Source organism: Cydia pomonella, chromosome 10 (genome assembly GCF_033807575.1).
Source record: "Cydia pomonella isolate Wapato2018A chromosome 10, ilCydPomo1, whole genome shotgun sequence".
In the NCBI taxonomy this organism is placed as follows: domain Eukaryota; kingdom Metazoa; phylum Arthropoda; class Insecta; order Lepidoptera; family Tortricidae; genus Cydia; species Cydia pomonella.
The window spans coordinates 9,921,276-9,938,695 of NC_084712.1; the positions used below are offsets into that span (position 1 = coordinate 9,921,276).

General features: G+C 34.3%; 1 protein-coding gene across 3 annotated transcripts in view; it reads right to left on the bottom strand.

Annotated features, from left to right (window-relative positions):
• Positions 1–5,960: 5,960 nt before the first annotated feature.
• Positions 5,961–17,420, bottom strand: part of LOC133522059 (globin-like) — a 29,278-nt gene continuing 17,818 nt past the window's right edge. Inside the window, exons 1-4 of one of the 3 annotated variants that reach the window (XM_061857250.1) lie at positions 15,360–15,510; positions 13,517–13,677; positions 7,491–7,716; positions 5,961–6,387 (exon numbers count right to left, since the gene is read on the bottom strand). In XM_061857250.1, the coding sequence (XP_061713234.1) occupies positions 6,253–6,387; positions 7,491–7,716; positions 13,517–13,677; positions 15,360–15,443 (606 nt within the window). In that variant the 5' untranslated portion in view covers positions 15,444–15,510 and the 3' untranslated portion in view covers positions 5,961–6,252. Of the gene's footprint in view, positions 6,388–7,490; positions 7,717–13,516; positions 13,678–15,347; positions 15,511–17,420 lie in introns of those variants that run through there. The other 2 variants (XM_061857249.1, XM_061857251.1) reach the window with 2 other exon arrangements.

A 17,420-nucleotide genomic window follows, 5' to 3' on the forward strand; every position in this document is an offset into this window, starting at 1 on the left:
TCGACACAGTAACGTAATATGCTACTTCTCGCACTAGTGCTATAAAGTAGCCCCATATGTACTGTAATATATATTTTTACTAGTCAAACTTAGGAGCGACGTGGGAATCGGACGCAGTGTGCCATGCCTCTTGATGCTAAGTAGGTTAGGTATTATAAGATTTATGTACCTAGGTACGCAGTGTTTATGTTTCTTTGGCTTATGTGCATACTAATCAATAAGTCCAAGTCCAAGGCACAGGCAAGGCAAGGCAAATATATTTTCATAAATTGTACTAATTAATTACTACAAGAAATTTTTTGCTCTATTTGCAATTTTAGTTAACTAGAGACGATGATCTCGCAGACAAACTCATTGTAGTTTTGTGGGGCTATACCATGTATTTTATTACATAAATAAGTAATAATAATAATAACCTATTGTTTCAAAACACCATATAATATATAACTGATATAATTTTCCGCAAACTTTTTGTTTAAAGCGTATTACGACAGATCAGTTTTACTTTTTATACGTTCAGTAATTTGACTATGAATAAAATAACATCACTCCCATGTAGGTATAAAGATAAAGTTAAGTAAAAACTTGTAAATTATCCTCGATATACGAAGAAGAAACTTTGAATAGCCATAGAACCTTTAATGGCTCCTCTACACGATGGCCCAGCGCAGGCCAGTCCAAGGGACGCATTTATGCGTTAGAGGGAGTAAGTTATATTGCTATCTCATTCCACCGCATAGCTGCATCCCTTAGACTGGCCTACGCTGGGCCATCGTGTAAAGGAGCCCTAACAACGCACGCGTTGTACCGGCCTCCTTTAATAAAAAGTTAATTCTGATTAAGGAATTCGTGTTTCCTCCGAGTGCCTTTGTGAGCCAAGGGTTATTATTTAGATCGCTTCCCGTGTATTCGACTCCTCCTACGTAGTATACTTACAGGGTAGATTTTTTAAATGAGGCACTGAGGGCAGCTACCAGATCCCGTACTGCTACGCAAAAATGGCATTTCCTAATTTATTGATTAACGATTATTGACATTTATATATTTTGGGAAAAATCTATAGTCCGCGAGAAAAGCTTCATACTGACGATTTTGATTTTATTTAAATAAGTTTTTGGCAAAAAAATTATTATTGGTACAAGCTTCTATGTCTGTACTTTTCTTTCCACAGGCAACTAATACTCATCGAGACAATTCTAACAACCCCAAACACAATTCGTTTGTGTTGTTTTATTACAGAGTTCCCATGGCCACCTCCCTTCTCTATCAGCAGATCAGCTCCATGACATCATAATATTGCATTGTCATCCAATTTACACATGTATGGAAATTTTCAGCTCAATCAGAAATTGGGAAGTGGTTCAAATTTAGCTTCAAAGATTTATTTGATCCACACTAACTATTAAGGCCAACAGGACAAGTTTAAATACAAGCTTGTAATAGTTGTAATGATCAAAAGCTTCTTACAGACTAACCTAACCTATCCGAGCCCTAGTTTAGTGACACCAAAGAGAATTTGAAATAGAGGTGGATTGTCAAAGTAAACTTTGTAGCAAAATATACTGCCATCTTTCGGCTCATGATTAAAACTTTTATGGCGGCATCTTTTCGAGCGATGGTAAGTTATCAAGATAAAGGTTTGATTATATTTTTCCTTTAATATTTATGATTATGCTAACGTTATTTAAATTTGATAAATGTTCGTAAACTTCGTAGATAACGAACGGGTGGGGCGGATTTGCCCCCTTTTCATAAGGGGAAATTTCAATCAATCAATCTTTCAATGAGTCTGGGTTAGCGTTGTTCATAACTATTTCAAATTTCAAATCGATAGCTTGGGAGCAGCTGCTGAATATGCGGCCAAACTCAAGTACGCTAAGTAAAGTGCCCTGGAACCAATGTACGATTTTGTGCCAATTGCAGTGGAGACTGCGGGACCCTGGGGAACAGAGGCTAAGGCTTTTGTAAAAAAACTTGGTCGCCGACTTAGGGATAGGGGTTGTGATCCACGCTCCGGGTCGTATCTGGTTAATCTGGTGAAAGGGATTTCATTGGCTATACAACGTGGAAAAGCTGCTAGCGTAATGGGATCTTTTAGATCGGATGCGATTCGGGGTGGTCCTTTTTAAATGAAATTACTGTGTATTATAACTGACGAAGCCTGTTGCTATCCTATCCTTTATTGTTTGCGTGCAATGACGATGCCTGTTGCTGATTTATGGTTGTACCCTCCTGACCAAGCGGATATGAATTTGTCATTATTTTATTAATGCTTGATTTGGATTAAATAAAGAATGTCGGGGGTTAATCGATAGCTTAAGTAGTTCTCGAGATATTTAACAATGTGACAGATGAACGGACGGATGGACAAACAGAGTCGCATCTTAAGGGCTCCTTTTGTACCTTTCTGGTACGGAACCCTAAAAACGAATAACAAGGTTACTGTGGGACGGTTTACCTGCGCTTATTATGAAATAAAAGAGCACTTGCCTTGTGCCTTTGTCACCAGCACAGTAATTAGAATTCCCTTGAGTAAAAGTAACGTACTATGTTTTGCGTTACTTATGATCTTTGAAAAAAGCCCTTTTAAGTAGGAATTCATGTTGCAGTCTCTCATGTAAAATGCCATTCCATCGCCAGCATTCAGATAAGAAATTTGAAGTTAGCGCTATTGTGCAATGGTCTGCTAAACACATTCCAACGAACTAAAAATGATATCAATTTAGTTTTTTACAGTACGAGAATTTATTGTAATATAGGGTAAAGTCTAAGAAAAAAACCGTACCCCTTAGTTTGACATCCCAAACAGATGGGATTGTACTGCGCCAAATTTTTTGCGGGCACTGAATTGACAAACGTCAACTTTTGTATGTATGGAGCTAGCTGTACAGGAGCTAGTTTACCTGTCAAACACGAAGTAGGAAACTGTCTTAGATTTTGCACATCTTACTCAATCAATGTATCTTTGGTAATGGTAATACCTATATTTTAGGCTTCCGGGTAACTGAGTTCAAAATTTCAGGAGGTTATTAATTAGGTTGTATGTTATTTCTTATTTGTTAAAAGTACCTATAACTAATTCACTATTGCTAAAAATATTATAAATGGAAACGAAGGTTTTTTTATTTCATATAAAATTTATTGAATCAACTACAATTACATTATTGAATATATATTTACATATTTGGTGCACTGCTAAATTTAATTTTGCTTTTTTACATTTAAAATATTTACAACACTAATAATGTATTTACAAAAGGAAATCGTTGTAAAATTGTAAAATAAAGTTCTTCAAAGTGATACAATTGTACTCTTGTTTAGTTATATTATCAGCCACGCGAGTGGATTAAACGAATTTACACTTTAACGTCATAATAATAAGAAGTATAATTAACTATAGTACAAGGAATGGACATAAATATGCGATGCGGGTCAATAAAATAGTCGATTTACAATTCTACATTAGGTAGGTACTTACTGTATGCGTAACAGTATCCCAAGGATATTTTTTGAATTTAGAGCGTTCGATTTTGCCCCACGAAAATCTGTGGAAAACGGCTAAAGTGCCAGACCCGGGCTATAACCGAGAAAATCGAAGTTCGCAAATTGCGGGCACCTTTCTTTGTCACTCTAATTAGAAAGATCCTCGCAATTTGCGAAGTTCGGTTTTCGCGGTAGGCTCCCGATTTCGGGCCGGAGCAAGAGTATTTTTCCGTTTCACCAAATAGCAGCACATCGTTTACAATATTTGAAATATAAAAAAATTGTTCATGTGCAAAAATTTCAAACACTGAACATTTTTGGCAATTAGAGACAAAGTATTTTTTATTTTTCAAATATTTTTAACAATGTGAAATCGGGACTGATTTCTAGCCCGATATCGGGAAGTGTATGTATGTATGTATATACTTTATTGTACATAGAAATAAAAACACGAGAAACACAGTTATAGAGTAAATTAAATACAACAAAGGCGAACTTATCCTTGTATGGGATCTCTTCCGGTTAACCTTTGAGGAAGTGTGGATGTAATTGGCGCTTAAATGCCATTTTTGAAATACAAGCGATATAAATGATTAGATTGGGAATCTAGTGGTATTGACCACTTGTGTTCAATTCTATTTGTAGAATTTAAATGCCTAGTAGTGGATATATTATTAAAGGGTGAACACAAAATCGAGCCATCGAAATTCAAAAATCAGCCCCCTGGACTCCATTCTATATTTAGATGCGTAACAACACTAACATCTACATACACTTTGTGTTCACACTACAGTCAAAAGTACCTATAGCATTGCACGATACGAGAACTCACGATTTATTATTTACTTACGATTATTAATCGTTTGTAAAAAATGCGTCCATTTCTATATTACATACTCCATTTTGTCCACGGCTGAACCTAATTCCTATTGTGTCTCTTCTCCTTATTTGTAGTATCCTCATGGCGTTATCTTGTCGCACTGACGTTGCTTTTTCTTAGGAGTTGAATATGTTTTTATCAGACGTTTCGATATCGATGTTTATATTATGCAACAATGCTATTGATTTTTCGCGAATATTAAACAAACACTATTTCAAAGAACTGCCAGGGATTGCGGCTGTCTGTGAATGTGACATACAATTGCAAATGGTAACATCATTTATCTAAAGTTATCGCATCACGTAAGACCTATGAGGTTATCTACTTATTTTAAATCAATACATACGCTACGAGTATATTGAGATTGAGCAGAGATGAGATTTTAAAAGCGAAAAATCAATCGCATCGATATCAAGACGGTCGATAAAGAAAGATTCAACTCCTACGAAAAAAGCAATGTCAGTGCGACAAGAGAACGGGGTTTGCTCATGGCTGAGGGACGTGATGACTCTGAACACTCTTCACCAGTGCTCTCCAATTACCCTATCGATCCTATTGTGTACATGTGCTTAACTAATTAGACCACATTAGTACCTATCTGCACCTACACAACTATGAGAGTAATATCAAAGAATTGATTGTTATTGTAAAACGTGCCCCTTAGTTTGACATCCAAAACAGATGGCGCTGAACTGCGCCATACCTGTGTTTTGCGGTCACTGAATTGTTAAACGTCAACTTTTGACAATCAGAGCTACCGCAAAATGTATGGAGATGTACAGCGCCATCTCGTTTACCTGTCAGATTCAAAGCATGAAATTGTTTTAGATTTTACGCTTCTTAATCAATGTATCTTTGGTAATATATAGCTACAAAAATGGTTTTAACTATTTTGTGTAATTATTCGTAATATCCACTAAAAAGGTTATCTATATTCGATATCTAAGTAACTATACCATTTGTATAAAAGTTACAAATAGCTCCCCATTAAGGTGTAAAAAGCCTCCATTGTTATACTTACAATACAAAATATATATTTTATATCATATACGAGTGACTCTAGCATAACTTAAAATTAAACTGTGAAACATCAATGTTAGATATCTACTTGTAGTTTAACAATCTTTACTTTCAAATTTCAATTTGTACCAGTATCAGACATCTTTTTTTGTCAAAATCGTTTTACAAAAAACGAATAAGCGGCAAATTACAAACACCGAAGAACGTCGCCATTTCAGTAACATTGAGAAAAAAAGGTCAACATGTGCTGAAAGTGTTCTTACATAATCTTACCCAGTAGAGCATATTTTTCTCAATCTTACTCTATTTTTGACATCATTTTCAATTTATGAGCCTACGTTGAGAATGACATTGATGAATATAATGATTAATGAGTGATATTGATATTGGATTTCTCAACATAAAATGAACGCTTTGTGCACTAATTCTATGTAGTTCCCGAGAGTTAAAGACATAGGAGATGCCTCTCTAGAGAATCATCACCTTTTCGTTCTATACGTTGCAAACGATTGGCATCTCGGCTAGGCCCTCAGTCCGGCTTACTGAAAGTGCTGCACCGATCGTAATGCGTAGTAGGTATTTTTTTAGCGACGTCTCTTCGTCTAGCATTTTATTACAAATATAAGCTTTTGGAGATTATCAATTTAATATGTGGAATGTAGGTATTTAGCTCAGCAGTCAAAAGGTAAACGATACTTATTTTCGCTTAATTTTTGGTTAGGGGTAAAACCATGCGTAATACAAAAACGCCGGAGAATAAGCTTGTGCTTAACTTTCGAGAACGGGACATTTTGTGTTTCAGTACGAGTATGATCCAAAAGCAGTCACAATTCGCTCAGAGCACAGTTGATTCAGCCGCTTAGCTCATGCTATCTCGCCTCGGCGTTGAGGGTCTCGAACACGTGCTTGTACCAGAAGTCGACGGTCTTGCCCCATGCACCGAGTGTAGCATCGTCTAGTTTCAGCACTTCAATGAACATCTTCACTATTACGTTCTTTAGATCCTGGAAACATCAATATTAATTACTTATATCAGAGTCTAGTAAAAAAATCTAGAATTTATACATATATTTTTTACTATTCGGTTGAACACATATGAATGAAAAGTCATGTGATTATTTTCATAACAGGTATTATTTACTTCTCGATTGACTTTAAGGGGCTCCCTGGCACCAATGACCTTCGATCAGAATACTCGTATCTTAGTTTTCTAATGTTTTTTGTAGCTTATAATATTAATAGCAACTTTTTTAAGCAATATACTATCCCATATTTACTTCTAAGTTCATTGTCTTCGAACTATTTGGCATCGAATTTGAACAATTTAAGGCCAAAAACCTGGTTTTCTGGCCATAACTTACGTGTTAATTAATTTAAAATTAAAATCACTGACCAGTTTTTAGAGACCTCAAAGACGAACCCAAATATGTAGATTTCGTATATGTAAGATCCTTCACACTCTTCACAGCAATCGAGTAACGAAAAGAGTGTTTTTTTAGACAATGTTTAAAAAAATCATTAAATATAAGTATTTATTACTTTCAAAATCCGGCAGACCAGAATGAAGATAGAAGATTGAAGAACCGATAGCCCTTTGACTTATAATTCTATCTGTAGACTGACTGTTTGAGACTGTCGACTCAAAACTTGACAAAAATCGATGAAAACCGCAGGGAGCCCCTTAACTAACTACAATACGCCCACTAACTATATTAATTTAATTTATTGGCTAGGTATGTAGAAATAAGTTTTGTTGAGATGGCTGCAAGTTAAGTTAAACCCGTAATTTTTCAGATTAGCGGTAATGTCCGTTATTCTACTGTTTCATTTCCGTTTACTGCCTACGGTATTCCTACATTCATAACTATGTTACCTGATAGGCATAACAGTAATAAAATAATTAAATTCTGAGGGTTTTATCACGTTTTCATCTTGAAACTAAACAAAAGAAAAAAAAATTAAGCTATATGGTAGATCGATTTGTGATTTTTACCATTAATTTTTCATAGAGTGAACTATACGTACTCATGCAACAATTTAGTAAAGGCGCTAAAAAAAATCGAATTAGCAGCATCACTATATTTATCTTCAGTTCTTATATACTCACATGAAAGTGGCTTTCTTTAATTTGCCGTTTCTTATGCGACTCCCCGAGCCTCCTCATCATGGCGGCGACCACCGCGGGCTGGTTGAGGTTGGCCACGGCCTGGTCGAGCGAGCTCATCAGGTTGATGACATGTGCTTTGAACTGGATGTTGCTTGAAAAGTCCTCTTCGGTCTGGTTGCGGAGCATTTTGAAGAACTCTTTCGTCTCGGGATATGCGCGGAATAATCTGTCAGAGAGGGTTTCAGATTTGTTTATATTTATTCTCCTTATGTGTGTATGTAAAATGAAATATTCCAACCAAATAAAAAATATCCATTATTTTGAAGTATTCAATACTAATTTACCATTAACATTTTAGATCTAGGGTTTGTTTCACAATGTCCAAGTAAACTCCTGAATAACCTACTTGCCACTTATCTGACGAATCAAGTCATTGTTGGCGTTTCACAAACTTCAAATAAGCTTAACCGGTAGATAAAGTGCTAAATTTATTTGTTAATTAGCTATCTCACTTTACTTAGACATTGTGAAACAGGCCCTTAGGTTTTTAGTTTTATGTTAGGCATTTAATTCTGTTGTTTTGTTATTTCCGTTTCCTTAATAAACCGATTTTACGATTTGGAGGCCTTAAGATGGCCAGATATAGAAATTTCAATATATCGATTTTACGCGATTTCACGATTTGGGGATAGTCTTGGCTCAGTAGCATTTTAAAATTATAACTTAAAATATATACGTAGTAGGATTTTGAAGCTACAAAACAATGTGCTTGATTGATAGAGTTTTTGCAGTATTATTTGCACTTGTTCCATTTTGTTTTACATTTTTTTATCTAATAATAATTTGCTTGTAAAAACAGTGTTGTGCTGTTTCATATTTTCAGAAAAGTAATGAATACCTAAATATCTAAGTACATATGGGAAAAGGGAAAATAAGTATGCAAGTTCACCTTGTGTCACATGAAATATGTGTAGTTTAAAATAAGGTTCATTTTGTAACCGCAGAAAAAGATTTTTTTTAATTTTTATATCATTATATAGGTACATACCAACCTAATTTATGTACATTTAATTCAATAAAACAATCACGATGCCTGTCTGATTACAACAGTAAGAAATAACCGTATGTCATAAAATTCATTATGCAAAAATAAACTTGATTATGGAAATTTATGGCGACGCTATTGATTCCGTTGGCCCAATAGATTATCAGTAGGCACAATTAATTAAGCCCAGTATAGCCGGCGCCAATTAGGTGCTCGCTGTACTGAGTCGCATAACCAATGAAATTTGACAATAAATTAATTACGAGAGCTGCAATTAGCAGCTCCGGCTTAACGATGCGCGAACAAACTGAATACTAATGGATTTTAATTAAGCTGCTCCCCGTAGTAGCGTGTTCTGCCTTGCTTAGAGGCAAAATACACTTGGCATAGAGGCGAAATATGGCAGCCAGAGCCAGTCGGTGAAGGCTCTCTTTATTATGTTGCATTTGGCATTATTAAGGGACTAATTTGGGCTCTTACTCTCTTATTCATAAACGTGTACTAAAGTTACAATGCCGCTAATAAGCTTTTGGCCCTTTCCGACGTATTGGTATGAAAGAAAGGGACAAACTATTATTAGAGGCATCGTATCTTTAGTACACGTTTATGAATAAGGGGGGTTAGTGTTTAACAAGCTACCTATCCAATGTTGAGCCTACGCTACTCCCGTAATTCTAGCGTAAGCGTAGCCTGTAGTATGGTTTTCCCACTATGTGGTGAAAATGATTCGTAACGACAATGTGTCGTGATTACAGTGAATTGGTTAAAGCTACATGAGTTCATCTTAATGTGTTACGCTGTAGCTCATGGAAAGCAAATTCTGTTTGTAGCGCAAAATGTGGCATTCGCCTGTAAAGACTGTAATTGTATACAGTTTATTTTAAGTACCTACTTCAATTTGAAGGCGTCTAACAAATGCTGTTGGAATCCAATAATAAGTCCCTACAATCAGCAGCACATGCTCTAACAGCTTAGCTAAAAGAGATATGTCACCATAGGTAGATCGATTCTACTGTAGCAGATACTTTTGAATAGGAACGGTAGAAATATATCTACACCGTTTTTTATTGAATTACGCTAATTTCGGGGTATGGCTAGTACGTTTAAGGAAACTAAATGACATAGTTAATTAAAAAAAATATATATATATTTAACAATAAAAATAATTCTTCAGGAAACGGGCATTATTATTTAAATCAATGACATTTCGCATCCGTTCCAACACCACCATTCCGTTCTAGATCGTACTTTATATTTGGTAAGTATTCCAAGATAGCAGATACTTTTGGCGCGTTGTTTATCAGCTACTATTGATGCCGACTGTACCAACATTTTGCAGTGACATACCTATTTCCTGCATACGTACTTCATTTCATTTTAAAGAGCCGGATAGCCATTGAGATGGAGGTTGTCGTTGCGATTCGAAGACGTCTCGAGAATATTTTTTTGTGATTTGCTCTTTCATGTTGTTCAAAGTGTAATATTGATAGCTTATTATACAGTCAACTATCGTGGAAGTGTGCAGCTAATGAAAAACTAACCTAGAAACGCGTTTAACCATGTTTTAATCAACACCCGGCAATCCATCGTGGCTTTTAGTAAAGTCCAGCTATCTCTTTACTAAAAGCAACTACCGAACAACGTCATGCTCTACGAGCACACTTAAAACTTACAACGAAACTGGACATTGAGAAAATCATCATATATTTGATGGAAGCCATATTTTAAAAGAAGAAGAAGATAGCTCGAAACGCAGTGGAAACGTATACATTATGAGAATATATTTTAAGTATGTACCCATACTGGAAAGCTAGCTATTTCAATCAATCAATCAGTCGTTTATTGATAACAAGCGTTACACGTCATTTAACATTTTCTGTTTAGCACACTTTACATAGCAAGGAAGAATCAACTCAAGAAGAATTCAAGAATCAACTTACATATACTATTAAATTAAGTTATTGGACATCATTAAACACACACAAACACATTTGATAAAATAATTCGAGGCGATTTAAATTCCAAAGAATAAACGTTAATTTTCTGTTTAATTATCGTAAAAGTACGTAAACCCGATTACATTTCCAAACATTAACATTTTTTGGGACAAAATTAAATGACATATAGGCAGTTCCTATATCGATACTCGTAATTTCAATTATCGACGCTTCTTATGCTTGTGTTTTGGTTTGTCAGAGGTTCGCTACACCTTACATATTCGTAACGCGATACAATAGTTTTAAGATAGCATCTGCAATGGCATATTATTAACATAATGCATGCATAATTTCAAATGAAAAAAAATCTACCTAAAACAATAACACCAATATGTATATTTTACGGTTTGCGCTCAGTTTTATTAGCACTCGGGCCGGCGCCGACGGCGGCTGGGGCAATAAAACTCGTACTGAACCATGTTTCGATCAAATTCATTGCTTGACAGGTGATGGCCCATTTGTTTGCTTTAAAATTTTACATCTGCTATTCATACGAGTAATGTGAACCTATGCCCTTTTTGTAAGAAAAGTTGACACAACATGCGAGTATTAACATTGTCTATGAAAAAATTAAGAATGTCTGGAATAATCAAATCAGTATGATTTGGAAATGGGATTCAAGTAATTACAACAACATAATATGTTATATACCATATAACTAGTAGTTTGCCCCGAACTGAGAACTCGCGGCTCGCCATAAAGATACATCAATTAAATGCACCTACTTAGTCGGCAAAGGATCGAAAACCGCGTGCGATTTATTGCAAGGTCTGTGGAGCCCTTAATTCATAAATTTAAGTCACCATAGAGATTAAAATAAACTGTACCTTTATTATATTTCGTGTTTATCTTGGTGATTATTTTAAAATCGTACATTAAATAAGTGTTCCGTGAACAAAGTTTTGTACGAAACACTAAAACACTTTCATTTAATACCAAACGCGACCATACTTTCTTGGAAATAAGATGACCAAAATAGCAAGACCCCTCACAAATAGTTTTTTGGTCTTCTAGGCTCTTCTAGCTCCATAACTCCTTGATCGAGCCTGGTCATAATTTAATGATTAAAGTATAATGCAGTCAACTAATATCAGCAGAATATCAGTGCCTCTCCCATAGGGTGATGTAATACTGAGCCAGAGCCCTTTTGTTTTGCTGCGACGCACACATTTCCTATATGTATAGAACAGTATTATTTCAATGTATTTTTTTTCTTTCTACTTCTTTTTTGTATAAATGTGTATTTCTCTCGTATGATTTTGTATTATCTGTTTTTTTTGTCATTTTATTAATTGTATTTCCTGTGTGTATTGTGGCAAACAAATAAACGGATTATCTATCTATCAATCTAACTACATGTTTAGCCAATTTCATTTAATTTTTCCACCAAATTATCCTTTGATAGTTCAACTTAAAAACATCGAAATGCCGGGACGTGCTCCTAGCCAGCCGTGTGTTCCAAGTCGAATGAATGTAAGAAATTCACTTCGCTTCTCGTTCGATTATGTATCTATAGCAGAAGCGGTACTCGTTGTCGTTATAACTTACGTCTATTGGTTTCCTTTTATTTGAAGAGGCAGCTGTCATTACAGTACAATTTTATATTTATATCTATCCCATCTGTCATTTGCATTAATGCGGACGCGTTTCTCCTTGCCGGTTGATTTGTCTTTCATTCGCAACGAAGATCGATCATCATTTTTGCATAAACTAAGTATATAATTATTATGTCATTGTATTCACTATTTAGTATCAAGTCCAAGTGTGTTATCAATTATCGAGCAAGTGTGATGAAATCAAAAATGAATTTTTCATCACACTTGCACGAAAAAGATCTTATTTCATGCAGGTGTGCTGAAGGACAAAGGCCTATTTTGTTTCCGCGGGAGTTATAGATTGTGAAAAAAAATATATACATAACTCCCTTTTCAAAAATTATGTCACTTATTCTTACAAACCAAGTAGCATAAATGAGTTTTACTTTTTAAATACTGACGTTTATAATTTAATATTTTGTTTAAAATTATTTAATTTGATGAATTTAAAATATTTTTACATAATTTTCAATCGTCGCTGAATGCCGAATAGGTCTGTGCCTTCGATGCCTTACCTGCCAAGATATTACAAAATGGCGGACGAATGTTTGATATGTCACCGTATTTAAGAATTATTTCGCTTAAAATTACCACTCTCGTATCCAAAATTTCTCTTACCCCCCGTGTCGTTGCACAATGTACTATTACTATCGAAACTGTGCATTCTTTATGTCTGTACATAAAAAAAAAATGTTTTCGAACTGACTTGCGTGTTTACTTTGCCAAGTGGTAGATAGGTACCATATCTTTGATATACTTATCTATTCATAACGCATCACGATGCATTGTTCGTGCTCGCTTATTTAATACAAGGCTCTAGATGTTTACCTCTTGAGTTCTGTCCCATTAGCAACGGAGTTATACAGGAACAAATACGTAAATACTGTGCACACTAAAGGAGGCAGTTAGCAACCTGAAGACTTGCTGGGTTTCTTGGAGGAACTAACGAAACCTCGTTTCGTGTAATGCTTTCATCTACCCTCAAATGGCTAAATATTCGATCTCGTTATATGTTCTTTACTAGGGCGAAGTGATAGCAAATATTACGAACCTAAATACTATTGATTCATGAAATCATCTCGATATATTCCTATTAACAAAATAGCACTATTACAGCAGCTTCGTTGTTACGTTGAGTATGTAATATATTGTACTAAAACTTCTGTAAGTATGTATGTATGTATAAACTCTTTATTGTACAAAACACAAAATATAAATATGTCACAGGATAGGCAGTACAAAGGCGAAATTATCCCTTTTATGGTAGGGTAAGTTTTGGCATATCTAGTTAAATTAATTGACTTGAAGAATTTTCTTGCCCAATAAAATACTTAATAGTGGTTTGTTTACATTCTTTTAAATACCTAAAGATATAGACTATATGTTTACCTCTTGAGGAGTTCTGTCCCATTAACAATGGAGTTTGCAGAGACGGGGGCCCAAGAGCGTTGCACGGCGTACACCTCGCGCCGGGTCAACCCTGACACCTCGTTCACTGCGTCTGGGTTCCCGCCCCACCACAGGTAGCTCAACCAGCCCCCCATTGTTATCTGTAAAAACAAAGTTACTTTTGGCTTCAGGCTGAATATCTAGATACCGTTTCTTGCGTTGAATGGGGATTAGAATAAAAATAATCTTTTCTTCATAAAACAGTTTTAAATGCCATTAGAATTATTAATGTTCATAGTAACTCTCATGAAGAGGCCCAAATTGGCTAAATTTGAATCTTGGAGGAGCATCCTGATTAAAATAACAGAGGTTATGAGTTTGATTTAGATGTGTTATTTATTTATACAAGGAATTCCAACAGCTATAAAAGATACATTAAACTTTTTAGATAGTAATACAGAGCCAATTACAGGAACTCGCAAATAGAAAAGATATGATATGGATATGATACGTAAGTGTTCTCACGATCAGAATACGCCTCCTGGTTGCGTTTTATTAAACAGTTTCAAGGATCATTTATGTGTAGTCTTCAGTAGTTCCACCTCACCAAATAATACCTTTTATACATGCAAGTGCTTTTTTAGAATAATAAACACTTAAAATATTCAACCACAAGACAAACACTCTTTTATTTTTAATTTGGTCAAATAATATTGACTTCAGATCATAACTTCCGATAAAGAATGTGTTTATTTCCAGAAATACAATTTACAGAATTAAAATTAAAGGTATACAATCATCGAAATAAAACTTAAATAAATTTAAATTTCATTCAAGAAGACCTCTGCGAGTTGCGCCGGATGCAAAAGTGCCCATCACGTATTAGTATAAAATAAATGTAAATTCAGTAAAAAGAAACTTGGTACTTAGTTCGTAGATGTGCTACGCCGTAGACCTCTACAATAAAAATTTCTTGTCTCTATAAACATCAAAGAAAGAACACATTTATTATTCATATACTTATTTAGTAAAATTTGGTGATGATTGATGAAATTTCTAGTTGTACTTAACATTTAATAACACAAACCAATTAAACACTTATGAGTAAAGCCATAAATAGGTTTGAAAGTAACTTTAATTTTGTACATATTACTTATTTTTCATTATGCCTAATGTAATGTTCAAAATTAGAATATATAGGTGTAATATTCTGCCCACTATTTTTGTCACACCTTATTTATTAAGTGTTAATTATACATATTGACAATAAATAAGGTTAAAACCGTGTTTCTATTGAATTCCTTCTAACTCCGGGTATGGGTAAATACGTTTAAGGAAACTAAATAGCATAGTTAATTAAAAAAAAAGTAAATTTTATAATTTATTTTTATAAAAAGTAATTAAATGTTGCATATAGCGTTGTTGTAACACGGGCATTACATTTAATTCAACCAAACAATTAAAAACCCTGACATATCAATGTCATTTCGAACATCAATCCAAGATATAATGTACACACTCGTACTAAACACTAATCAATATGTAAACAGGCCCTAAGGCAGGTGTATACGCTCGTAAGGGCCTTAAAAGTTAAAAATAAATTATTGATTATTGATTATCAAATCAATATCTCCGAAATGAAGTTAATTGGAGAGGACTCTTTGAGAAAGTTACTTAATTTAAGTTCAAGAATGCACCCTTGAAATTAACGAAAAAAAACACGGTGTATATATATATATATATTGTCTATACCTACACACTTTCATTAGTAAAAGTCATATTAGAAATTAGTATAAAGATAAAATTTTATTCAGAGAAAAAAAATAGGTACCTTTGATCTAACCTTTTGCCCACTTTTCAATCTTTTTAAAACAACAAGTGCCGTCAGCAGAAAAAATATTGACGACAAATATACATAAAGTAACATCCTGCAGCCTTCTCTTAGTAACCACCAATTTAGACTGATGTATGAAAATCCACCATTTAACTAAGTGATAGTGTTCTCAAAACAGTTTTATCATTTGTATCACGGGACAAAAATAAATAGGAAAACAATTTGAGTGACACTATGAATGCAATGTTGGTCTAAAACACACAGGCGTTTGTTCCGTTGTTTATTCTTTAGTCATACATACATACTATACATAGGTACTTCTATATATTTTTCATCACACTTGCTCGAAAAAGATCTTATTTCATGCAGGTGTATTGAAGGACAAAGGCTTATTTAGTTACCGCGGGAGTTATGGATTGTGAATAACTCCCTAGGGAGTAATACCTTTTTTAAAATTATGTCACTTATTTATTTTACTTTTAAATTCTGACGATTATAATTTAATATTTTTGTTTATGTTTACAATTATTTAATTTGATTAATTTAACAGCAGTTTAATATATTTTGACATAATTTTCAATCGTGGCTGAATGCCGAATAGGTTTGTGCCTTCGATGTCTATCATGTCAAGAAATTACAAAATGGCGGACGAATGTTTGATATGTCACTGTATTTAAGAATTATTTCGCTTAAAAAATAGTTTTTTCTTCGCAACTCCGGGGGTAAGAATATTGAAAACTCGGGTCTTTAATTCCCGCCCTCGTATCTAAAATTTCACTTATGTTTTTAATTAAAATTATTACTATAATAGAATAACCGTTAACAAGAATATCCTGAATTACTTTCGTTCATTAAATTCGGGGCCTCCATAACGAATGTATACTAATTATTAATCAATAATAATTATAAGGGGAAAAAACTTTATAAATGACAAAATAATTGTCCTATTACTTACGCGAAGACTTGTCAAAAGATGTAGATGACACTGAAGAATATTAGTCATATGTTTCTTTTATATTCTATCCATAAATATATCTATGTGTAAACATTTATTACTAGGTATGTAGGGCTGTCTCTGCGTCATATAGCATTTGTGTTAACTTTAACTACGGTTGAATTCTGCTAGAGAATAATCTAAAATATTAAATTAACATATTAATTGTGTCTGTAGTTTTTTTTTATAGTAGTATAGCACACCCTTCGTATTAATATTGTCAGTTCTTTTAACATCGCTCTCTAAAATGTGGTCTTTGATTGATAGATTTGGTTCCATTCGAGTAATTATCATATAATTTATTGACAAAGCTGTACTTCGAGCATGGCTGTTCGAGTGTTAACCCTAATTAGTACTTAATAGCATTATCATCGCAAAAAAGCACGTGTGGTCACATTCATGTATACCTTTCTCGGTAAACAGCATTCGCTGAAACTTATCGCAAAGATAATATTTGAGCAGCAACTCGGCATCACATGCTTGGAGCAAACGAACTGAGACAATATTTACTTGAGACCTAATTTCTTAGCAGGTATGATTTACTTGTGTGTTTACTTTGTAAATCCTTAGATCAAGAGAAATATAAACAATTACAAAAAAGAAAACGACTTCAGACCAGCTTCGAATCAGCCTTACCTCTAAAAATCACAATACTGCTGTGCTCGCTGTACTAATATTATGAACGTGAAAGTACCTAACTCTGTTTGCGTGTCGCCTGAGTCGCTTCTTTACGGCTAAACAAATGGATCAATTTTGATGAAATTTGGCATGTAGATAGAAAGCTTTATCCTTGTGATGGTCAATGTATTTTTGTGTTCATATTATTGTAATGTATTACCTAATACATAATAAATTAACACCTAACTATACTTATAGGCACTACATAGGTCTTAAAACAAAATATAACGTGCTTATAATTTTAGGGATACTGACAATTAATAGATAGTCTAGGACCCAGGTAGTCAAACTACCTACGCCTTACGGATTAACGCGGTTATGTGTTATCACACTGATGCGGTTGTCGCTCCGGTGTGTGAGAGACACAGCTAGGGTTTGCAATCCGGATCCGAAATGTA